Source organism: Papio anubis, chromosome 17, assembly GCF_008728515.1.
Source record: "Papio anubis isolate 15944 chromosome 17, Panubis1.0, whole genome shotgun sequence".
Taxonomy (NCBI): Eukaryota; Metazoa; Chordata; class Mammalia; order Primates; family Cercopithecidae; genus Papio; species Papio anubis.
Window position 1 is genome coordinate 60,804,745 of NC_044992.1, and position 25,165 is coordinate 60,829,909.

The following is a 25,165-nucleotide window of genomic DNA, read 5'->3' on the forward strand; positions in this document are numbered from 1 at the left end:
TGAAAATTTATGATATACTGGCTTTCCTATTGTGAAATTCTGGGGAGATTTTTAAAAATGTAGATGCATTGATTAATTAAATCAGAATCTCTTCAGGTTGAACTGGGCTTAGAATTGCTTTAAAATTCTTCACATGATTCTGTTGTCCAGCCAGAGCTCAGAACCATTGAGCTAAATAGTTAGACATAAGCAGCTATAAATGTCCATGATTACCAGACTTGTTTAGGAACTATCTTTCTAAGATCTCCTTAAAAAAAAAAAAAAGAAGGTTTATACTTAGAGTAAAGTGAAGTTCAAGTGAAGGTTAGTGATTCTGTAAACAAAATTCAGGCTTTAGTTCTGACAAGTCAAGTAGTGAGAAAGAAATGAAGAAATAATTTGGCCAGTGGCGACGAGATTTTTCCTCCCTTTCCTGTTGATACACAAAGTAGTCCTTAAAATATAAATACTGTGTGTATTAGGAGATTCGTCTTCAGAAATACAATTATTTAAATGATATTTGATTTTAATCATATCACTACTCACTTGGCAAAATTTTTTCAAAGTAAATCGCCAACGCCAGATAGAGGCAAGTATCAAATGCCAACATGAAATTTGTTGCTACAATGATATTTGAGCCGTCCAATGGATGAGGAAATGCATTAGAATTCAAATCATAGTCCAAGTGTAAAAGCTGAAAATTGAAAAGTAATTAAGGGAAATTAGGTTTAAGGTTTATATTTAAACAGTTAGGTTTAGCATAGGAATAAAAGGACTACTAGCTGCCTCGTACTGAGAATAGAGTTATATAGGGAGATTGCCTCCTTTATGGTTCTCAAATGTATGCCTTGGAAGGCATGGACATATGAGCAACTAGAATGCAATTTAATAATTGCTATGACAAAAATATGTTCCAAATGAAACTGAAACATTAGGAGGAAGTAGGGAAGTATGGGAAGAGATTACATTTGAGATGGAACTCAGATGAACTTTTACCAAATAGGACACAGTCAAAAGATGTGGTGATCCATGTAGATTGGTGGCATGAGGGAGAATTTCTGGGCAAAAGGCACTGGTGTGTTTAAGGAGAGCCAGAAGTGGGCTCATCTATTATGTTCAAGTTAATGAGCTCTTTATAATTAATAATCCTTTTGTTAAACACTAAATAATGGATATTTAATGGTTGACATTTCCATTTAATTAGAAGGCAGGGGGAATTCAATAAAGAATGATGTAAACAGAAAAGACATTTTATGAACAGAAACATAATTTACTAATGAATTTTCCAGATGTTTTAAATTTTCAATTTAATTTAATTTAGTGATTTTTAATCATGTATTCTCTTCAATGACTAGGTAAAAATATGAACTGGGATAGTTATTTAGAATTAGATTTGCAATAAGTCCATATTTAATTAATAGCCTAAGAAACTACATTATATTGCCTTTAAATAATTGTATGTTGATCCTCTTTTATTCACTTTCTAAATGTCTTATTTTGCTGGGCTAAATAATTTCAAAGCTTTTAAAAGTTCTGTCTTTGCAACTTTACAACAGCCTTTGCTAGAATTTTAAGGCTTACAGTGCTGAATTTGTAAATGATTACTTCCAGTCTACTGAATTCCAGAGAGGACCGATGTTTCAGAAATATCATTAGTAGACATTCAGATGGTGTCTCACCTGGGCCATTCCAAGCATGAAGGCAAAGGGACTAAGCAAGCTTAAAATCCACTCCAAGGATGCAGGAAGGTATCTGTACAGTGCTGTGAACCCCAGACTGCCCCAGAAGACAGTGAGGAGGAACACGACCAGGCCAGTGAGGAAAGATTTCTTTACCAAGATGCTCATTAAGAAAGCCAAAGCTATCTAAAACGAGAGAAGATCTAGTTGGCTTATATTTCTCTAACATTATTACTAGCATAATAAAATTGATATACAAAATTATAGTTATTATTTTGTGTATATAACAGTTGTATATTATAGTTATTATTTTGTATATAACATACAAAACTATGTTCTGCAAATTGCACTAAAAATTGACATTACAAAATACCTCAAATCAAATCATACCTGTTTATAGATTTTTCACATGCAAGAAGAGTAGACAGAAAAAAGAGGCATGTAGAGTCATCAATCGGAAACAAATACTTAAGTTTTAGGCTATGAGGTGGATAGAGAGATATTTCATTCACTAACTCACCAAAGACAATCCGTACAGGAGAAAGAGGCCGAAGACCACCATGAAGCCAGACAAAATGATAAACAGTGTAGATTTTATAACAAGGGCCAAGAAAAGGGCCATAATGAAGATGAAACCAGCATAGAGCAAACCCCAGGAGAGCCTAATGTGGAAACAAAATGTTATTTTAATATTTTATGTTTACTTGAAAAGAAAACCTGAAATGGATTCTTTTTTTTTTTTTTTTTGAGACGGAGTCTCGCTCTGTGGCCCAGGCTGGAGTGCGGTGGCGCCCTCTCGGCTCTCTGCAAGCTCTGCCTCCCGGGTTCCCGCCATTCTCCTGCCTCAGCCTCCCGAGTAGCTGGGACTACAGGCGCCCGCCACCATGCCTGGATAATTTTTTGTATTTTTTGGGAGAGACGGAGTTTCACCTTGTTAGCCAGGATCGTCTCAATCTCCTGACCTCATGATCCACCCGTCTCGGCCTCCCAAAGTGCTGGGATTGCAGACGTGAGCCACCGCGCCCGGCCCTGAAATGGATTCTAACGTAACTTTTCATTCACTTATTCATCCATTCATTCTCTCTTTTAACAGGTATTTATTGAGTGTTCTCATTCACTTATTCGTCCATTCATTCTCTCTTTCAACAGGTATTTATTGGGTATTCTAAGATACATAAATACACGGTAAAAGTTTTGGGCAGAATTCTTTAGGAATTAGGAATATTCTTTGGGAATTAGGAATTGTTTTTCCTAGAATTGATTTCAGAAATACACTCACACATACATGCACATTGTTCTAGGGGGTGGCGGCGGGGGGAGGAATTAGGTTTCCAGTCTAATAGATTTTGGATCGAACAATTTATTTGCTGCATTCTTGCTCTGTAACCTTGGGCGACCTCTGTAACCACCCTATTATTCCTTTATTTCTCTGGACACCAGGAATAACACTGCAACTGTGGGCTCAATAAGATGATGGCTGTGTAAGGCACTGTCTTAATACAGGGTAGCCCCTCAGTGAACCTCAGACCCTTCTGTCCTCTCTGGAGTCTCTCCATGTTCAGGACCATCACAAGTTTCCTCAGATATAAGAAATTCTTCCTTATGTGTAATTCCGTCATGCTGCTCCTTCCCCAAAAGCTGTTGTCATCTTTCTCTGGATGTGTTCACTGAAAAGTCTACATACTTGCCTTTAATTCCCTTCATTGTTTTTGTTAAGAAAGAATTTTTTTTTTATATCCAATTTCTTTTATATCAGAATAATTTACTTTCCTTTCCTCATCAATTTCTTTTATTTTGTTTTACAATATTCTTTGAAAGCTATAATGAAATAATAATTTTAAAAATAAAAAGCAAAACAGTGGCAAAACCAACACAATCACTCACACACATAGCAATTAATATGTGTTGAAGAATATTTTAAGAGCTTAGCAGGCATTAATTTATTTTATTCTCCCAAAAGCCCTATTCAGGAATACCTTTATTTTCCTCATCTTATTGATAGAGAACCTAATGAACCAGTGTGTTGTGTAACCATGTTTCAAGTTCAGGGGTTTTGGCTCTAGAGTCTTTAGATTTCACTGCTCTGCTACGTCTCCCTTAAGTATTAATTCAAACAAGAGGTCAATATTGATTTATAAGATGTTAATACTGGAAGGAACTCTTCCAGACTCCTAATTTGTTGCCCTATGCACAGCCCATCTGCCTTCCTAGCCTCTCTGTTATTTAATGTCCTACTCCCTGTAAACATCACCTCCATGCCCTTTCAGTCAATTATTCATAAGTTCTCACACAGAACCTTGTCCATTCTTGCAATTACCCAACCTCTGACATTTTAAGCCCACACTACCCAGTCCTTATTCACCATCCTGTTTCGCCAGCTCATTCCCTCAGGTACACCCACCATGTTCTTCAGTCTCAAAGGAGCTCCTGGTCCTTGGCTTCTTTTTCCCTTCCAATCCCCTCCTAGCTCACATCCCACCTCTGTCTGGTACAGATACCAATGTCTATCTTGTTTATGCCTCTCTTGCCATGGTCATTCCTCATTATGCCTTCTTCACAATCACCAGTAACCTAACCCCAGTCTTCTTCCTTAACTCGGAGAAGCACAGTAACACGCAGCCTCAGCCTGGCAAACATTACACCAATGACAATTTATACCATTCATGGGGATAAAGGATTTTTATATTTCTTTCCTTGTTACTAAAGAATGTTTAAAAGTGGCATTTTCTTATTCATGGCAACAAATTTTTTTAAATGGACACTGATGTGTGACAGTTGTGACATTATTTTTTCTGTAAAATTCTACACTTGGCTCCTTATTTGTTTTCTTAAAGTTTTTTAATTTACTTTTTAGGTTTCTTTAAAAGATTATCTTCCTCCTTTCTAAAAAAGTCAATATCATTCATAATGGAAGTTGTATTTTCTTAAATGTTAGCACGTTCTGTCCCCTTTTATCTTATTTCCTATAGCAGTTCCTTCATGGTGCAGTGAATCTGAAATAGATTTAGATATAATTGGGTCAGAGATTGTTAAATATATTAAATAACCAGCCTCTCTACTTAGTCCTGTAAAATTTCGAGAGGCAAAATACATTTCCCTTTTTTTTTTTTTTTTTTTGTCCATCACTGCAGAGCATTTCTCCCCACTGAAATTAACTGAGTGGAAATTTGTTCATGATCTGAAATTATTCAGTGTAGGTATCTCTTATTTGTACCCCTTGGTTGTGGAGGAACAGGTTTTAATAAAGATGCATTGAAGAGGCCGGGTGTGGTGGCTCACGCCTGTGATCCCAGCACTTTGGGAGGCCAAGGTAGGTGGATCACGAGGTCAGGAGATCGAGACTATCCTGTCTAACACGGTGAAACCCCGTCTCTACTAAAAATACAAAAAATTATCCAGGCGTGGTGGTGGGCACCTATAGTTCCAGCTACTCGGGAGGCTGAGGCAGGAGAATGGCGTGAACCTGGGAGGCGGAGCTTGCAGTGAGCCGAGATGGCGCCACTGTACTCCAGCCTGGGTGATAGAGCAAGACTCCATCTCAAAAAAAAAAAAAAAAAAAAGAAAAGATAAGATGCATTGAAGAGTCCCAGTTTTCCTGAGTTCCTCCGTTTATTTATTTGTGTTGTGTTTGACTCACCAGAATGCTGAATCCCGAAGACCCATCATTGTCATCAAGCCCTTCATCCTTTTTCTCTCTCTTGTGACATTAACAGATGCATAGTAAATGAATGGGGAAAAGGAAATAATGCAGGAAAAAAGGTATAAATCAGTTATAACTCCTGATTGACCAATGAAAGAATGCATCTTCATATTTTTTCCAGTAACTGACATCAGCTCCTCCATCACTGAGTGATTTGTTGTGATCTGAAGAAAGGCATTAATAAGCAAAATTTGTATGTTAATGAATAGCATGCTGTTTAACCGTCTATTTTCCTATGGATGTATAATTGGCCTATTGGGATTTGATGCTAACCTGTATTTCCACTTCTATGTCCTGCCATTGACCCACTGAGAGCTTGGGTCCAGGCAGTCTGAGTGACTCACCGTTCTCAGAATTCACTATGTGTTTCATTACCTCCCTGCCTAACATTACTTTATGATTTGCTTGGCATGTCTTTTCTGAATTTATATATTCAGTAAGCCACCCCTCATCTCAAGCTTCAAGCTGTAATGTTATTTCAATTAGGCATTCTTCCATGGCGTTCTAAGGCTGAGAAGGTTTTTACTCATTTACTTATGAAGACCTGATCTATAGTTCTGTACTAGTCTACTTCTGTTCTAATAGTTTTCTTATATGCCTGGCTTCCCAACAAAGTTGAGTCCGTGAATGAGATGCTTTTTCTTCTGTTTGTATCTACATTCCATGGTATATAGAAACTTCAGTAAACTTCAGAGTGAGCAAATGAAATAACAAGGCTGTCCACTTACATTTCCTTTCATGAAACTTGATGCCCCTAATATCATTAACTGGCATTAAACATTAGTTTACATTGAACGTTTTGTACTCACTTCTATAATAGCGGCATTAATGGCAGCTTGAAGAGCCACAAAACCTTCCTTCCAGAATACTGAAACTTCACAGTAAACATCTTCGTTTGTTTCATAACAATGAGCTTTGTGAAAAAACAAATTATAACTATCATTACATCACTATCTATGTTATTGAAACATGATTTCAATACTGATTATAGCAAACAGTGGACTTTACAATGGCCCCAAATGTTCTTATTTTGACTCAAAGCTTATGAAAACATAAGTTATAATGATTCTCAAAATGAATCAGGCAGACTCATGGCGGGGAGCGCTCTCAGGAAATGTTTTACATTAAATTATAACACTCTAAACTTTCTCATACCATGTCCTGTGCTTTTCTGCTGATCAAGAATTTTGTTGATCTCTTCTCTTTTCTGATTTGTATTGTGAAAACTACATATTTTAATGTTTTTCAAAAGTTCACAGAGCCTAACATGGATTGAGAAACACTGAACAAAAGCGTTTTCTAACACTGGATATAACACAGGCATAATAGGCAAATGGAAGTTCAAGTAAGATTACTTACTATGCTTAAATCATGCTAATCAGAATATCTTTGGAAGAAAAGGATTTATTTAAAAAGAGTTATCAGTCCATTTAATAGTAAACTATATTAAAGAGATATCCTTGAATAAGATTAATTAAAATTGAGTATAGGAATTAAATGCATATTACATGAAACATGGTTTTAATAAGATCTTGAAATATTTCAAATATACAAATGATATAAAAATACAATAAAAACACAAGGACCCACTGCAAATTTGCAAAATAAATGCATCATTTCAAATACAGTTAGAAACTTTTGTGCACTTCCCCAGCACCAAGTTGCTAACTAGCTAACTGCTTTCCTGAACATTGTGTTTATACACATGCCACTATATATCTCTCAACTACATATGTAATTTAAAAAATTAAACTAATAATTATTATGAACTATGCTCATTTATTCCATATTATGATTTTGAAATGTATATAAATGGCCCCATTTAATTTTTTCTTCATTTTTATGGTTATGAAATCCCATTGCAGAAATGTAAATCAATATATTTATCCATTTTCCTGTTGATGATAATTTGGTTAGTTCCTTTTTTCTTTTTGCGATTACCAGAAAAAAAATCTGCTGCTATAAAAATCTGTATATATGTCTTCTTGTAAATATATCGATATTGGTCAGTATAGTCTCTTATATGTTATAGTAATAACCCCTAAATCTCAGTGATTTATCGCAGTAAAAGTTTATTTCTTACTCAGGCTACATATTCAGCAGAGGTCTTTGGTAGGAGGGTTGTGGGTTGGTACTCTATTCACATCAAATTTAGGATCCTAAGATGGAAGGCATTTCCTCCAACTGTTAGTGGCACTGTCTGTATTATACTTGACTCCTTAGTTTGCGGAAGCAGGTGAGAAAAGGTGAAGAACTTACACTTGCGTTTAAATGCCTTGGGTCTAGCTATCTTATTAGGGCTACAAAAAGCAATTATTCTATGTCCTCAGGAAGAAGAGAACAGGCTGCAAATCTTTAACACAGGTATGAGAGTTTCACTAATAAGATTTCTATGATGATGAGTTATAGGTTATGTGCACATCAACTGTAAAATAAAATTTCTCAGTTTTTGTGGAATTTAAAAATTTTGTAAAGCTGGGTAGGTGTTCTCTTTGCTACATGTCCTTGTCCATACTTTGAATTGTTCTATTTGCTAATTTTTGCAAATCTTATGAACGTGAAATGATATAACATGTGGTTTCAACATGCAGTTTCCTGGTTGCTAATGTGGAGAAACACCTGTCCTAGTGCTTATTCTTGATCTGTGTTGTTTTACGAAATTATTTTTAATTATGTTGTTTTATGAAATTATTATTTTTGTATTTTTGATCTTTTTCCTATTTATTCAAAGTAAATCTTTACATATTCTGGAATTAATTTTTTGTTAGATTTTTCTTTTTTTTAGAGGTGGAGTCTCACTCCGTCACCCAGGCTGGAGTATAGTGGCGCGATCTCTGCTCACTGCAAGCTCCGCCTCCCAGGCTCAAGCAGTTCTCATGCCTTAGCCTCCGGAGTAGCTGGGACTACAGGCGCACGCTGCCACACCCGGCTAATTTTTGTGTGTTTGTGTGTATTTTAGTAGAGACGGGGTTTCACTATGTTGCCCAGGCTGATCTCGAACTCCTGAACTCAGGCAATCCACCCGGCTTCGCCTACCAAAGTGCTAGGATTACAGATATGAGCCACTGTGCCTGGCCACTTTATCACAATTTTTGCCTTTATTTTTCACTATCTCTATGGTGTGTTTTGATAATGGGAAGTTCTTACAATTTATATCTAGTCAAATTTATCAATATTTTAATTTATGGCTGAGTAGTATTCCATGATATATATATATCATATTTTCTTTATCCAGCCCTCTGCTGATGGACACTTATGTTAATTCTCTATCTCTGCTTTTGTGACTAGTACTGCAATAAACATATGAGTGCATGTATCTTTTTAAATATAATGTTTTTTTTTTCCTTTGGGTAGATACCCAGTAGTGAAGTTGCTGGTTCAAATGGTAGTTTTGTTTTAATTTCTTTGAGAAATCTACATACTGTTGTCCATAAAGGTTGTACTAATTTACCCTTCTACTAATGATATATAAGTGTTATCTTTTCTTCGCATCCTTGCCAACATCTGATTTTTTTAGACTTTTTAATAATTGCCATTCTGACTAGGGAAGATGGTTATCTCCTGGTTTTAATTTGCGTTTTCTGATAATTAGTAATGTTGAGCATTTTTTTATGTTGGTTGGCTGCTTGTATGTCTTCTTTTGAAAAAAGAAGAATTCAAACAATCCAAATAACACCATTGAAAAATAGGTAAATGGGTTATTTGTTTTGCTTGTTGAGTTCTTTGAATTCTTTGTTGAATGCATAGTTTGCAAATTTTTTTCCATCTGTAAGTCGTCTGTTTACTCTGTTGATTGTTTCTTTTGCTGTGCAGAAGTTTTTTTTGTTGTTGTTTTTTTTTTTTTTTAGTTTAAGTCTCATTTGTCTATTTTTGTTTTTGTTGTATTTGCTTTTGAGGACTTAGTCATAAATTCTTTGTCTAGCTCAATGTCCAGAAGAGGTTATTCCTAGTTTTTTCTTCCTGAATTTTTATAGGTTTGGGTCTTATGTTTAGGTGTTAATCTATCTTGAGTTAAATTTTGTATATGGTGAGAGATATGGGTCCAGTTCTGTTTTTCTACATAAGGCTATTCAATTTTCCCAGTACCATTTATAGAAAAGGATTTTTCCCCCAGTGTATGTTTTTGTTTGACTTTGTCAAAGACCATTTGATTGTAGGTATGTGGTTTCATTCTGGTTTGTCTATTCTGTTCTGTTTATCTATACGTCTATTTTTATACCAGTGTCAGGCTGTTTTAGTTATTATAGCCTTGCAGTATAATTTGAACAATTGAGCTTATTTAAAGAGAAGTTTGTTCTATCTTATCCATAAACAACCTTGTTTTCTTTTAACAATCATATATTCCATATAATATCTATGTGTGTACATATGAATACATATTAAATTTACATATATAAATATATATATGTAAATATATGTCTATAACTATATATAGTGACCATTTATCAGTATGTTCTTATGCCCAAAAATGAATATTTTTTTTAAACGTTGAGGGACATGTATACATCATTATGACAGATAGCGAAGCTCCAATTTGGCATACTAACCTCTATTCCCACACATGGTTTATGACATAATTGAAATAGAGAGCAGTGAAATTTTAGAGCCAGAAAATTACCTGTGTGGTCCTTGTGTTCCTTTTTTGCTGGCATTTCGTGTCCTAGCAAGAACTTCAAATGATATGAGTATGTATTAGTAAAGATGACTCTTACTATTTCTTCAGGATAATTTGCTGTGAATTCTTTAATACTTTCTTCATCTGGCAGTCCCAAGACCTCTTTACCTTTTGTTACAAGAAGGGAATATTATTGTTAATAAATTACTAGGAGACACAACTTCAGAATGTCATGTTGAATTGCTTTTGCTAGAGTTTTCTATGGAAGTAAAACATAATCAAGTATTAACTTTCAGAAAGGTAGACTAAAATGTTGGGTGGGAGAGAAATTTCTAAAGCTCCATCTAGATACAATCAGAAGAAATACATGAAAATTAGTTATTTTATTTTCATATGTTGTGATTACTGAGCCAATTTCAATCACAAACAGTGTCATACTATACCAATTAAACTGTTAAAAAATAATTAACATTCCTATAAAGTTGAAATGGTAAATAGAGAGGGATAGATATTTAAATTGCAATTATGCACTGTTTTATATCAGGCGGACATGCCTATACAAATTTATTTTTCTTTAATAACCTTGATGGTATGGTTAATAAGCTAAAAAAGGTGATAAATTTAAAAACGTGTAAGAAACTATGTTGACCTCACTGAAAGAATCCCTCTTTTCTGTAGGTATTGTGTCCAAGGCCACATGGCTGTTTTATTAATACTGAAAAATGAGACGAAATACAAGAAAAGTTCTGGATTGGGGTGGAAGTGTTGAAGACGAATGTAGAGGGAGCAAGCAGTATGTATTTTGATAGAATTAATTTTATTCTCAAACTTATGTCATCATGAACGAATACCTTTGTTACTCAATTTCTATATTTGTAAAATAAATGTAATAACCATTATTATTATTATAGAATATTAATAGAGTGCAGAATATAGAATAATATCATTACAAAATATGCTCTTTTTACAGAATACAGTTTTTATAAAAATATGCCATATTGTAGCATTTAATGAATATTTATTATTATAATTGCATGTGGTTTGGAATGAGGTAATGTTGAGAAGCTCAAGTTCCTGACATTGGGACTTGTTATGGACGTCTGTGAAACAGCAAGAGCAGACATATCTCAGGGCTGTTTAGGAGACTGGACCTTAGGTAGATAGTTCATATCACATTATAATCTTGAATCAGAAGTGGATTCAGTGTTGGTAGGTAAGATGCACAGCATAGTCATTAAAATGTATGTGGAGCTAGCGGTGTGATGCTTGGTGAGGTGCCACTGGAAAGCAAGTTCTGGATGGCTCACAGGAAGGAAAAGTCCAACATACTCTGGAAACTGTGGCCACAGAGACTCCAAATAACCAGTGCATGAACTGGATTACTGGATACAGAATCCAGTGAAGGGGTCAGAATCCAGGCATAAGATTAATAATTACTTAAGCTGGAGTGGAATTTGGACAGAAGTTGACAAAGAAGGAAAAAAAGAGGTTATGCAGGCTTCCAGTGACTGGGTGGAGCAAGATGTGTAGGTTTTCCTTAGAAGAACGCCCTTGGTGGGAATTATGTTGCTTAAAATGAATACTCAGTACCTTCTAAGACACATTTTTATATTCTTTTAAAAATTGAGATGTAATTCACACACCATAAAATTCACCCTTTTAATAATGTCCTGGTTTTTAGGATACTCACACAGTTGTACAAGCTCAAAGTCACTTTAAAATTATAACTCAACTCATAATAATTCAATTCATCAGATAAAATCTCACTTTACATCCAACCGTCATTTCTGATTTGAAGCTGCTGCCTGATACTGACATCCTGTGGATATAGTCTGACTGTTCCTGTACCTCTATCTCCATTCATTAATGAGAATCTTCTTTTAGTATTAGCATAGTTGGCTTTCAATCAGCTGGGTTTGGTATAATCCAAAACAGAATAACTAACCTCCTATTAACTTTATTGACAAATACATTGCTAGCATTATTTTTTGTAGTTATTCTGATTATAACAATTAAATATTTATACAGAAAAATCATGCCCATATGAATGTGTGTCTGATCCAATAGGATACACCTATCTGCCATTCTCTACAAAATTCTTAGTAACCATTACAGTTTTACTAGCTGATGTAGAAATCATTCTCCTGTTACCATTACCATGAGCATCTCAAATAAAAAGCTTAAAACTTATACTCATTATAGCACTAATTTTAATCTTTATCTTAGCCCTCGACCTAACCTGTGAATGAATGACAGGGCAACCACCACAGGTTTCCCTTTGAAGTATGCATTTATAGTTGTAAAGGACATATGTTGTTTTCATCTGTTGACATCCAGTTCTTTTTCTAGTAAAAACACACTGTGATCCATTTGGGATACTTCCCTTCCTTCACTCACATATCCTGTGGTTTTGATGTGGTCCATGACCTGGGAGCTCAACAAGTGGGCAATGAAAATACTGCATGTCCCCTATCCAAAGAGATTAGTTCTTGGTGAGCCAAGATCAACACTAACCCAAAGTCACCTATTTGTTCCTGTGGATAAAATCCTTGAAGTTATTGTGAACTATCAGAAATGATCTGTAATGTTTTCACTGGAGTTGCTAATCTGGGAGGGCTTAAATCTGGAGAGTCTGCAGACCAACTCTGCCTCTAGGAGAACAACCTGTGAATGAAGCCAGCACACAAAGCTATAGATCTGAGGGGCAGAGACGTACCTCCGTTGATGATAAAACTCTATCCTGCATTAATACTCTGCTCCTTTAAGCTAGACAAAGGATTCTTTTTCTTAAGACAGATTGAGTTGGCCTCTTACTCTCAAATGAAATATTTGTGAAAAATGTAGTGTTATTTTTTACAGATTATTGTTAACTAGTCACCCTATTGACCTATCGAACACAAGGTCTTATTTCTTCGAACTGTAAAAGTTTATTGTTGCATAAATTCTTATTCTTATTTTGCATATGCTAATAATAAGGCTAAGAGAAGCTGATGGCTTTCAAAATGCACTCCAGACACATATATATTACAGCAGTTCTCAGTGGACTCTCAGAACTACTTTTAATCAAATGTCCTCTGACTCTAAGCTTAGTTCTCTTGCCTTTGTACCAGGCTGCATCTCCTCTAATTTCAGAACATTGCTATAAAAATGATTGTTACAAAACTTATTGTTACAAAAATGATCTTTACCCTTCAGCTTTAAGGTACTCGTTAAGTAACCTTAACCTTAACTTGACTTAACAACTACTTAACCTTAACTCATTAAGCACCTTAATGCTGAAGGATGAAAATCTGAAATATGGAATACTCAAAGGAACATTCAAATAGAGCAAGGACATGTTTTTGGTGTTAAAAGGTAAAGTTAAAATTCCTATAATCAAATTTAGGAAAGGAAGAGACTGGTTGTCTTTGTCTATAAGGACAAGAAACACTATACTACACTACAGCAACGATGTCATTTTGGTGACAATGCTTTCACAGTCACAGTGAGTGGTGAGATGTTACTTCCAACAAAGGGAAGATATATTCCCAATTTATGTACTTCAGAGAGTTTGACCATTAAGATTTATCAAACTGAAATACAAATTAAATGCATAAATTTGCAGTCAAATTAACCAAATATTCACACCAGATGTTCCTCTTAAGTAACTAGAAAACTTACCTGCCAGGAAGGGAGCAGAGGCTACTTTATTCATTATTTGTTGGGTTGTGTTGGTGACAGGTGTGTATGCAACAGAAAATCTGGATTCATTAAATGTATCTACCCGTCCCAGGTCCATGGTAAGCAGTGAAGAAAAATCATTTACTTGATGACTATGAGGATATATATACAAACAAAGTAGTAGGAGAAAAGAGTTCAGCCATTCCTATATAATACAGGAGAAAGGATAAAGAAAAGTCTTATTTAAAATTAGTCATCCACAATCATTTTGTCGTAAAGTTTGTCTCTTTTATACTTTTCTAGCTTCAATATATCCCATATTATAAACTGTTTAAAGTCTGCTGAAAGTCTATGTGTTTTAAGAGATAGTTCCAAGGCATTGCTAGCTTCGTAATGCTATACTGGTTACATGCCAAGATTCTGGAATTACAAACTCAACAGTATACCAGTTTGTAAGGGCATTCTGATAATTCTAATAATAAGATAGTGTCTGAGGGACAGTATCTTAATTAGTTATAAATCCTGATCACATGCGAAGTCCCAATAAGAAATCACTTTATTTCCAAAATGCATGATCTTAGGGAAAGAAAACTTTAAAATGTATGTATAGTGGAATTCCAATTTAGTTAAAAATGCTACTTAGCTATATCTATCTGATTTTAAAAATATGTCAAAGTTTAATCAAGATTTTTTACATGGTAGGATTATAAGAGCTAATGCTAATTTTCCTCTTGGACTTAATACAATTTCAACTTTTCTATTTTTTTTTTTTTTTTTTTTTAAGAAAACTAATTGTTTCAAGAAGAGAAAGAGATCCCAAAGAGAAAATGCCAGTTACCATTGTGGTGGGTTGGTTTGTTTACCATATCTTTGGAATGTCAGTATCTTAACCCTAGTCTCTATGAGTGGGGACACTAGTAACAAATGTGACTATTGGCTTTTAAAACATGTATTGGTTTCTCAATTGCTACCAGATTCAGTGGTTTCAGACCTCAATTTATGAGCCCATGTCAATTGAAATGTCTTCAAAAACAGATTCATGGCCTGAAGAATAGTATTTTCTGTTGTATAAAGGTGCTGTATTTTAGTGTTTTTGGTGTGTCGGGGGAGATACACGTGGCATAGATAACTTCCCAGGCAACAGGTATTTTCCTATCATAAATAGAGAACAACATATATATTGAGTCATACCATTAAGGACTCTCTTTTCATTCTCCATTTTTTCAGAAAGTTCTTGCATAATAAGGCCCAAGTTTGTTGACACACACTGATCTCTCTCTTCCTCATCTTGTCTTGTTTAACGAAAAAGAAAGAAGATAAAATTAATATGAAGTTCTTAATAAGAAGAAATATCCTGCAAACAACAAAAAAAGAGTCCCTGAATACTCCAATATTGCAAATGAGTGCAAAGAGTCTGAGTGTTTCCCAGTCAGCAATGCATTACTCCCATGCTCTCCTTCCTTCCCCACTTGTAGACTCTGTTCCATCATTTATTTGTGATGCCCTGTGCCAGTTATCAATTTACTGTCTCAGCCCTAAATTCACTCTGCATAGCCTGCTCTATAAAAATGGATCTGAATCCTTTAAGTACTTTCCTTTGCCAGCGGGCATAATGCTATACTGTTTCAGCAGAGAGGATAGTAGAGACACTGCAGGCATCTGATGCCATCCAGGTATCAGAATAGTTCATTTGCCGGGTTTCTATAGAATGTATTTTTCTCCACTGAGTAAATTGTTTTCTCCAATGCAAAGTACCTATAGTGTGCAGGATTCACTGTGTGTTTCCTCTAGCTCTTGACTTGGGTAGCAGTAGTATATCTGGGAGCCCCCAGATAGCTACAGCCCTTTCCTCAAAGCTCTGTTTCCTTTGGTCATCCTGTTGCAAAAGCAGTGCACTCCAGTACTGGTGTCCACAGCTTGCCATTCAGGCTTCTCTGACATTCAGTGCGTTTCAACCACACCTTATCCAATTATGAATACCTTATCTCCCCATGTTTATTCTTCTTTGGATATTCTCCCTCAAACCTAGGAAGGCCTCTTGAGCTCTCAGTCCATCTTTATAGTTATTCTCCTGCCACTATTCAATAGTACGTATATTGAACTTACTTTGTTTAATTACTGGGTAGTTTCTGTCCCCTGATTGCACCCAGACCAACACCTACACATATACCACTCTTTTTGTTGTTGTTTTTTTGAGATGGAGTCTCACTCTGTTGCCCAGGCTGGAGTGCAGTGGTGCGATCTCGGCTCACTGCAAGCTCTGCCTCCCGGATTCACGCCATTCTCCAGCCTCAGCCTCCCGAGTAGCTGGGACTACAGGCGCCCGCCACCATGCCAGGCTAATTGTTTGTATTTTTAGTAGAGACGGGGTTTCGCCGTGTTCGCCAGGATGGTCTCGATCTCCTGACCTCGTGATCCGCCCGCCTCGGCGTCCCAAAGTGCTGGGACTATAGGCATGAGCCACTGCGCCCGGCCATGACTGGACTTTTAAGGAATCCCCTGTGTGGGGACAAGGACTGTAGCAACAAATTGTTGCACAGAACTCTTTTTTTTAGTAGGTTTCACCTAGTATTATTAAAAAAATTACAATAGCAAAGACTTGGAACCAACCCAAATCCCCATCAATCATAGACTGGATAAAGCAAATGTGGCATATATACACCATGGAATACTATGCAGCCATAAAAAGGAATGAGATCTTGTCCTTTGCAGGGACATGAATGAAACTGGAAGCCATCATCCTCAGCAGAATAACACAGGAACAGAAAACCAAACACCTCATGCTCTCACTCATAAGTGGGAGCTGAACGAGAACACATGGATACAGGAAGGGGAACATCGCACACTGGGGCCTGTCAGGGGGTGAGGGGAAAGCGGAGGGAGAGCATTAGGACAAATGCCTAATGCAAGTGGGGCTTAAAACCTAGATGATGGGTTGATGGTGCAGCAAACCACCATGGCACATGTATACCTATATAACAAACCTGCATGTTCAGCACATGTATCCCAGAACTTAAAGTGCATATGCAAACAAGAAACCTGAGAGACCCCCAGTGGCTCCCAGGCCACAAAATACACCCATGTCTCAGAATAGTTTTTCCAAAGGGCAAATCTAGAAGCCTTGGTGGAAGGACAGGAATCCCTGTCAGCCCCACAAAACAACCTGTTGTTGCATCTTGGGGAGGAGTTAAAGCAAAAATCAGCAGCTAATGGGAGGCAATCTGTAAAGCACCAACTACCCCTTCCCCCAACCCTTACTACTGTTCCAGGTAAACTTCTACTGCTGCTAAGTTATGGGCAGAAGCAAAAAGCCACTTTGTGGAGGGAGAGGAAGGAAACCACGTCGCTCTATGATAAGCCTTGCACCTAGTAAAAAGCAACAGCCTGCTACCACTGCAGGTGGGGTGGGAAACTTCCAGTCCCCATTCCCAAGCAAAGATAAGTTGCAGCCGAGATTTGCAACAAGGACCCAGCATGGATACAAAGCAGAGACAGGCTCTCACCACAGGAGGGGAAAGGAAACTCTCATAGGTCCAGAACCTCTCAACAGATACAAGGTGGGAATCGGCTGGTATGTAGGGAGAAAACCATATTGAGGAAGCCTCACCTCAAGGGCCAGATCTATAGTATCTAATACTGAAATTGGAGCAAGAAATCTAGAGTTCCTCCTACCCATATCTCAAGCACTGCACTGAGCAAAAAGCTATAGTAGTCTATGGATGGGGGAAGGGTAAGAGAATGGAGAGGGTCTCCTTTATGGCTTGGGTGCACAAGGCCTTTGAAAGTTGAGGTGGAACAGGAACATACAGAAAACAATGTACAGCTTCCCAGAGCCAAATTATGCACAAACATAGAGTGTGTAGGGTATCTCATTATTTAAATTTGCATTGTCTTGTTTTTCATAGAATTTGAGCATCTTCTTATATGCTGGATGGTTATTTAGACTTCTGGAAATAGATTTTTGTACTCAGTTGATTTTTTTTTTTTATTTTTGGTCATACCTATTTGTAGGAGTTCATGATGTATTCTAGATATTGGTTTACTGCCAGTTATTAATTTTGTCAATCTCTCATTTTCTTTTATTGTATTCAAGTTTAAGTTTTGTTGTAGTCAAATTAAACAACCTTTTCCTTTGTGATTGTGTATTTGGTGTGTGTATGTCCTGTTTAGAAAGCACTTTCCTTTTCAGAAATCATAAATACACATTCCTTCATATTCTTCTAATAATCTCAAGTATTTTTCAAGAGTACATTGAAAGATGTACTCTTTCATACGTCTGAGTTTATTTTGTGACCTGAGTCGTTGGTGACGAGTTTTTTCTTTCTGCAGTTCTCAAGCAAATTGTTCCAACATGAACTACTTTCTGGTTCCTTCTTTCTGTATTGATTTGTTATGCCTTCTCTCTCAAAGAGCAGATATGTGTGTGTTTGTGTTTGTGTGTGTGTGTCTGCAAATGTATATTATGTGTATATGCACTTTGAAGTATCCTATTTTTCAATTAATCTCTTTGTATATTTCTTGCACATATTCTACTTACTAGTAGTTACTAGAACTTCATAATAAGCCTTCATAAATGCTAGAACAGGTTCTTCATCTTATTTTTCTTTTCAAAATTGTCTTGGCTCTTCTGGGAGCTTACTATATGTGACAGAAACTGTTAGCTTTTTACAAAAATTTATTTATTTATTTATTTATTTATTTATTTATTTATTTATTTGAGATGAAGTCTCAACGTGTGGCCCAGGCTAGGGTGCAGTGGCACCATCTTGGCTTACTGCAACCTCTGCCTCCTAGGTTCAAGCGATTCTCCTGCCTCAGCCTCCTGAGTAGCAGGGATTACAGGTGCCCGCCACCATAAAATTCAACATCCCTTCATGTTAAAAACTCTCAATAAACTCGGCATTGATGGAACATATCTCAAAATGACAAGAACTTTTTACTACAAAGCCATAACCAATATCATACTGAATGGGTAAAAGCTGGAAGCATTCGCTTTGAAAACTGGCACAAGACAAGGATGCCCTCTCTCACCACTCCTATTCAACATAGTATTGGAAGTTCTGGCCAGTGCAATCAGGCAAAGAAAGAAATAAAGCGTATTCAAATAGGAAGAGAGGAAATCAAATTGTCACTCTTTGCTGATGACATGATTCTATATTTAGAAAACCCCATCATCTCAGCCCCAAAACTCCTTAAGCTGGTAAACAACTTCAGCAAAGTCTCAGGATACAAAATCAATGTGCAAAAGTCACAAGCATTCCTATGTCCAACAATAGATAAGCAGAGAGCCAAATCATGAATGAACTCCCATTCACAGCTGCTACAAAGAGAGTAAAATACTTAGGAATACAACTTACAAGGGACATGAAGGACCTCTTCAAGGAGAACTACAAACCACTGCTCAAGGAAATAAGAAAGGACACAAACAAGTGGAAAAACATTCCATGCTCATGGATAGGAAGAATCAATATCATGAAAATGACCATATTGCCCAAAGTAATTTATAAATTCAATGCTATTCCCATCAGGCTACCACTGACTTTCTTTGCAGGATAGAAAACAACTACTTTAAATTTTATATGGAACCAGAAAAGAGCCCACGTAGCCAAAACCATCCTACGCAAAAGGAACAAAGCTGGAGGCATCATGCTACCTGGCTTCAAACTATATTTAGATTTAGATTTATTAGCATGAATTTAAAATATCTATAACTAAAAATACTTTTGAAAACCTATTACATATGGATGTATTTTTTTCTTCTATTTTTAAACTTTTTTTATTTCTGTTCATTAGTCTTGCTAGAATTTTGAATTTATTAATGGCCTTTTAAACAAAACAGAAGCGTTACTGTTTCATCATTTTGATTATTTAGTTTGTTTTCTAATTTTTAAATTTATCTTCTTACCTTTTATGATTTTATGTATACTCTTTTTGGGGTTTGTTTTGCTGCTTTTTCCTTTGGCTTCTTGGCTGAAATAGTGAACTAATGTTAGCAGAGTGGCTGAGAAAATGGATTCTGGAGTTCGGTGATTGATTGCATCAGTGACCCAATTATCCACCTGTGCCTGTGTCCACCCTTTGTCTGGTAATTTTGGGGTTTTTATCATCAAGGCAGGCCAGTACTTGGGCCAAGAGAAGAAGGGAGGTGTGATGACGCACAAGTTCTGAACCTCAGCCTCCTGAGACCTTGAGTGTATCTGCTTGCTTTTTTGTGTTTCTTCCATTGCTGTGAGAGCAGACCTGGCCTAGCCTACTGCAGAATGAAACCACGCTGAGTCCTCTTAGTCATCCAGTTGAGAATGCTAGCCAGTCCCCTCCCAGAGATACGATCAAGCCTGTCCAAGATCAGCAGTCTCTTAGCAGCCACTGCACACACCGCAGCTACAAATGCTTATTGCTGCTTGTTATTGTTTGGGTTTGTTTCCTTTTTGCTGTGTAACATAAATGTGACAATAGACAATACATATGTTACTTAGGATTGCCTCTTTAGCATCCACTATATTGAAGTTTGTTTGTTTTTAGTGACTTTTTGTTTTTGATTTCTAACAATTATATTGTGATCAGAGAAATGACTTCTCAGTAAGATACTGCTTCTTTAAAATTCCTTAAGACTTCCTTGGTGGTGCAGCATATTTTAATATTTGAAAGTGTTCCACGTGCACCTAACCTGTAACTTACTGTTTAGGTGAAGTGTTTTGTACATATCTATTCAATCTTTTTCATTGTGTTCTTCAGATCTTCAGCATCCTTTCTAATGTTATATTTACTAGATCAATCATTTCATAATAGAGTTCAATTAAAAATTTCCACTCTAATAATAGGTTTGGCAATTTGTTATTATATCTCTGTTAGTTTTCAGCATGTGCATTTAAAGGCTAGGTGGCTAGGTGCATAAAACATTGCTTTTTTATGTTTCAGTAGTAGATTGCTTCTATTTCTGATAATAACGTGGAGACACTAGGTTTCTATAGGTTAATATTTGCCTAATGTATCTGTTTCTATCTCTTTGTTAACCTTTTGCACTTTTTAAAAATATTTGGTTAATGTATAAAAAAACTCATCAATGCATTATGTTTAGAAATCTAAACTGATAGATAACTGTATTTTAAGAGATGCATTAAATCATGTATGAATTTTTGTCTTGGATGATCTCTCATTGTATCTTATTCTCATGTTAAACCTACTTTTCCTTTGCTTCTAGTTTTGTCTACATCTTTACCTTCTATTGAATTGAAAATGTTTTCCTCCCCTTCTCCATTTCTTCTCCTGTCCCAGAGATATAAAAGGTGATTATATGTCTTTTATGGTTACTCTTAAATACTTTTCTAAGGAACTATAACTCATTTTATGAAAACTCAGAAGTATTTATTATCTCTGTTCTCTTCCTACAAACAAATGTCTTCTAGATATTTTAATACTCTGCTGAATTCCAACCTAATTATCCTGGTTATTATTGTGTAGAAATGTGATTCAATTTTCAATTTAAAGGACATACAAAGTAGATTCATTTTTTACCATCAAATGACAATTAAATTTGCCAATGAATTATGCATTTCTGTAGAGAGGCTGTGATATATCTGGGCTTGTGCACGAGGTGGAATGTAGAAATTCCTCCTGTACAGGGGTTGGATTGGCTGCAGCTGCTTTAAGAACCCAGAAACTTTTGTCCTCTCCATAGGCTAGCTCACTGTGAAAATATCCCATGGATTTTACCTAAAATTGCCCACAGAGAGCAGCATTATACTTCTATAGATAATTGCATCAGTAGCTAGAGAGAAGTATGGCAGCAGACTACCCTCTACCCTCCTGGTAGGAGTAGCACATCACAGTCTCAGCATGTTCAGTCTTGAGCAACAAACATGATGTGAGTGTTTGTGAGTAGGTCTGTACATGGGGGGTGATTTTGTAGGGGAATTTATATATACATTTTATTGCAGCAGGCACATAAAATACTTCCCAGAAAAAGATTCAGTGCATAATAAGAACACCACATCTTTCCATAACTTCACTCAACCACTGCTACACAAATACAATTTGCTAAGCCACTTCTGAAAACTGTAGCACTAGAGTACTCTCAAATGGTCTTTGCTGTGGGAGAAAACAGGGTACCTAAGCTGAATTATAGAAAGTAAAGAGATTCAGGCCGGGCGCGGTGGCTCAAGCCTGTAATCCCAGCACTTTGGGAGGCCGAGACGGGCGGATCACGAGGTCAGGAGATCGAGACCATCCTGGCTAACACGGTGAAACCCCGTCTCTACTAAAAAAATACAAAAAAACTAGCCGGGCGCGGTGGCGGGCGCCTGTAGTCCCAGCTACTCGGAAGGCTGAGGCAGGAGAATGGCGTGAACCCGGGAGGCGGAGCTTGCAGTGAGCAGAGATCCGGCCACTGCACTCCAGCCTGGGCGGCAGAGCGAGACTCCGTCTCAAAAAAAAAAAAAAAAAAAAAAAAAAAAAAGAAAGTAAAGAGATTCTGGGAGGTACCATCATCAGTTTTCTGGGAAGCATGTGAAGGACATGACTTGGAAGAATGGGTACAGACTTTTGAGCACAAAGCCAGCAGCTCCACCCTGAAGACCATCATTTGGCTCATAAGTCCTGACTCCCGAAGCAAGTGACCCCCCTCCATATGCATGCCATGTTGGCCATGCGGTTTCTATGAACTCCTCCATAGTGATGAGAAGTGAATGAGCCCCAACTGAAGCCATCAACCCATTTATGGGACAGGATCACACAAACAGGGTGGTGCTACTTCCTAGAGCCAAAGCTCAAGTAAGGTGTCCAGGGGTCAGTTGCAACAGAAGGCACATTAGCCATGGCAGTCTCAGAGAACACTGCTAGAAGAAGAACCTACACATGGCCATGTAATGAGGCTGAAGGGAAGCCTAAGTAGAAGCAGACTAAGTTAAGAGGTCAGAAAGTCCATGGAAAGAGAAGAGGGAAGGACAGTTCCAAGAGTAAAGCAGCCTAGATTAAGGTGCAGAAAATTCAGAATGGATACTTTTAGGAGAGCTGTGCTAAGGCTGCACAGGACCATGAACTGGCCAAGAAGATGATCTCCTCACTATGGAATCAGCCACAGTCTTAGGTAGCATGCAAACTCCAGTCTGACTCCAATCCCTTATATCTTCCATTGTAAATTATTATTGCCTACTTTGTTTCTTTCCAATTTTTATATGTTCTGCAGTTTATATAAAGACTAGCAAAAACATGAATTCTTTATTATACATATGGCAAATAGTCTCAAATTGTAATGACTCATTTTTATCCTTTTATATTATTGTAAAATTCAGAACAAAATATATTCACGATAGGAGCATGAAAATTCTTTTTACCAAAACAATGTACATTTTAAATAACATTGTGATAAAGAGAAGCTACATGTTTCACATTCTGATTCAACTCACTGTAACCAATGAGTAAAAGATCCTAGAAAGAATCTTATGTTTCTAAAATTCTTATAGTCTGAGTGAGAGATAGGAACAATACAAATATTTCTGTAAGTGCTCTTGGTAAACAGTCTCAAAATCAGAAGAACACTTATCCAAAAGGCCCTAAATTATTGTGCAATCAAGATAGATAACTTTAACTTCAAAAACAGCTCAGTCTTCCAACCCAATTCCTAAAACTGTAAGATGTTCACAAAATTTTTATAGCCAATTTAAACTTATTTCTACACTCAGTTATGTTTAAAACAACATAATGGTTGCATAATTTTTAAAAAACATTCTAACTCAATATTTTTATCTATCTAATATTAATTACCAGATATAAAATCTTCAAAATAGCCCAGTATTTTTCAAAATAATTTCTCCATAGATGATTTTCATTCAGTTTATAAAGCTTTATTTATAATTTTGTCATAAGAATAAGAAAAGACAAAGCCTCTGAAACAAACACACACACAAAAACAAAATACAAAACAAAACAGAAAAAAATACAATGAACTTACTTCTGGGAAAATTGAAGCAAGGAATCTAGAGGTATGTTTTATCCACTGATCTCCTTGTTTAGAAGAAAATTATTCATATTTTCTCCTTGTCTCTACCACGTATCTAGAATTTGCTTTAAATGTTTGACTTCTGTGAAAAGTTTCTGTGAAGACTGCTTTCAGAGTGGAGGTTATGATCTCAATTCTGTTGGCCCTGCCAAACATCGCATTCACGTGATCGTGCTTGGACTGTTTGTCTTCTCATTGATATTCGGCCAGTTCCTGCAGAGCAGTGGCATTTATACTGGGTTGCCTGGCTATATCATATTATAGGGAGCAATTTCTTTTTTATGTCCAAGATGGTTGTGGCTAATATCAAAATTTAAAGTGCTGTCTTTAAGCCACGAGAAAGTAAACAGCTTAATCAGAGAAAAGCTCTTCTCTTTACCCAGAGCTCTAGTCTGCTTAATTGACAGCTTTACCTAGATAATCAAAATTTTCATTCCTCTGTTTCCCAGCTTCATTTTCACTCAGTTAAGATTGTTTTCCAATTTATTTGACCCATAGATTAAGCAGAAATGTGCTTAATTTCCAAGTGTCTGAGGATTTTCTTATCTTTGCTTATTGATTTCTAGTTTAATTATACTCAGAAAAAATATTTTGTATGTCAAATTTGTTAAGGCTTATTTTGATGACCCAGGATATGATCTATCTTAGCAAATATTCCACAGGCACTTGAAAAGTTATATTTTTTTGGTATTGAGTGGAATATTATATAATATCTATTATATTTAGTTGATTGGTGATATTGTTCAGTTTTTTTCTATATTTTTCCTAATTTTCTGTCTCCTGGCTCTGTTGATTACTAAGAGAGGAATGTTGAAGATTTTAACAAAAATTAGGGACTTTTAAATTTCTCCCTTTAAAACTATCATGTTTTCCCTGATGTATTTTGCAACATTTGGAATTGTTATGTCTCCTTGGTGAATTGACCCTTTTATCATTATGTAATGTTAACCTTTATCTTTAGTAACTTTTGTGTTCTAAAGTCTACTTTGTTTGATATTAATAATATAGCCATTCTTACTTTCCTGTGATTATTGTTTTCATGGTATTTTGTTTTCATCCTTTTATTTTTATCTACACACACACACACACACACACACACAAAATATGCTTTCAGAGTGGCAGTTATGATCTCAATTCTGTTGGCCCTGCCAAACATCATATTCATATTATACATGTGTGTGTGTGTGCACGTGTGTTTTATATATATATATATATATATATATATATTTTTTTTTTTTTTAAGATGACTGTCTTGCTATGTTGCCAAGGCTGGACTTGAACTCCTGGGCTCAAGTGAGCTTCCCATCTCAGACTCCGGAGTAGCTGAAACTACAGATACATGCCACTATACCCAGCTCTAAATTGTATTTCAAGTGAGTTTCTTGTAGACGGCATATAATAGACTCATATGTTTGGTTTATAAAATCCAATTTGACAATGCATGTCTTGTAATGGGTGTGTTTAAATTATTTTCATTTTATGTAGCTATTGATTTTTTAAATTCAGGTCTGCCATTTTGTTATTTGCTCTCTTTT

At 36.2% G+C, this 25,165-nt stretch overlaps 1 protein-coding gene across 2 annotated transcripts in view; it reads right to left on the reverse strand.

Annotated features, from left to right (window-relative positions):
• ABCA8 (ATP binding cassette subfamily A member 8) overlaps positions 1-23,810 on the reverse strand; it is an 80,697-nt gene extending 56,887 nt beyond the window's left edge. The window contains exons 1-9 of one of the 2 annotated variants that reach the window (XM_021929341.2): positions 23,583-23,810; positions 14,825-14,925; positions 13,634-13,838; positions 9,977-10,141; positions 6,168-6,271; positions 5,296-5,522; positions 2,179-2,320; positions 1,659-1,844; positions 526-673 (exon numbers count right to left, since the gene is read on the reverse strand). In XM_021929341.2, coding sequence (XP_021785033.2) covers positions 526-673; positions 1,659-1,844; positions 2,179-2,320; positions 5,296-5,522; positions 6,168-6,271; positions 9,977-10,141; positions 13,634-13,838; positions 14,825-14,920 — 1,273 coding nt within the window. In that variant the 5' untranslated portion in view covers positions 14,921-14,925; positions 23,583-23,810. The remainder of the gene's footprint in view (positions 1-525; positions 674-1,658; positions 1,845-2,178; positions 2,321-5,295; positions 5,523-6,167; positions 6,272-9,976; positions 10,142-13,633; positions 13,839-14,824; positions 14,926-23,582) is intronic. The other variant, XM_021929340.2, reaches the window with a different exon arrangement.
• Positions 23,811-25,165: the final 1,355 nt, after the last annotated feature.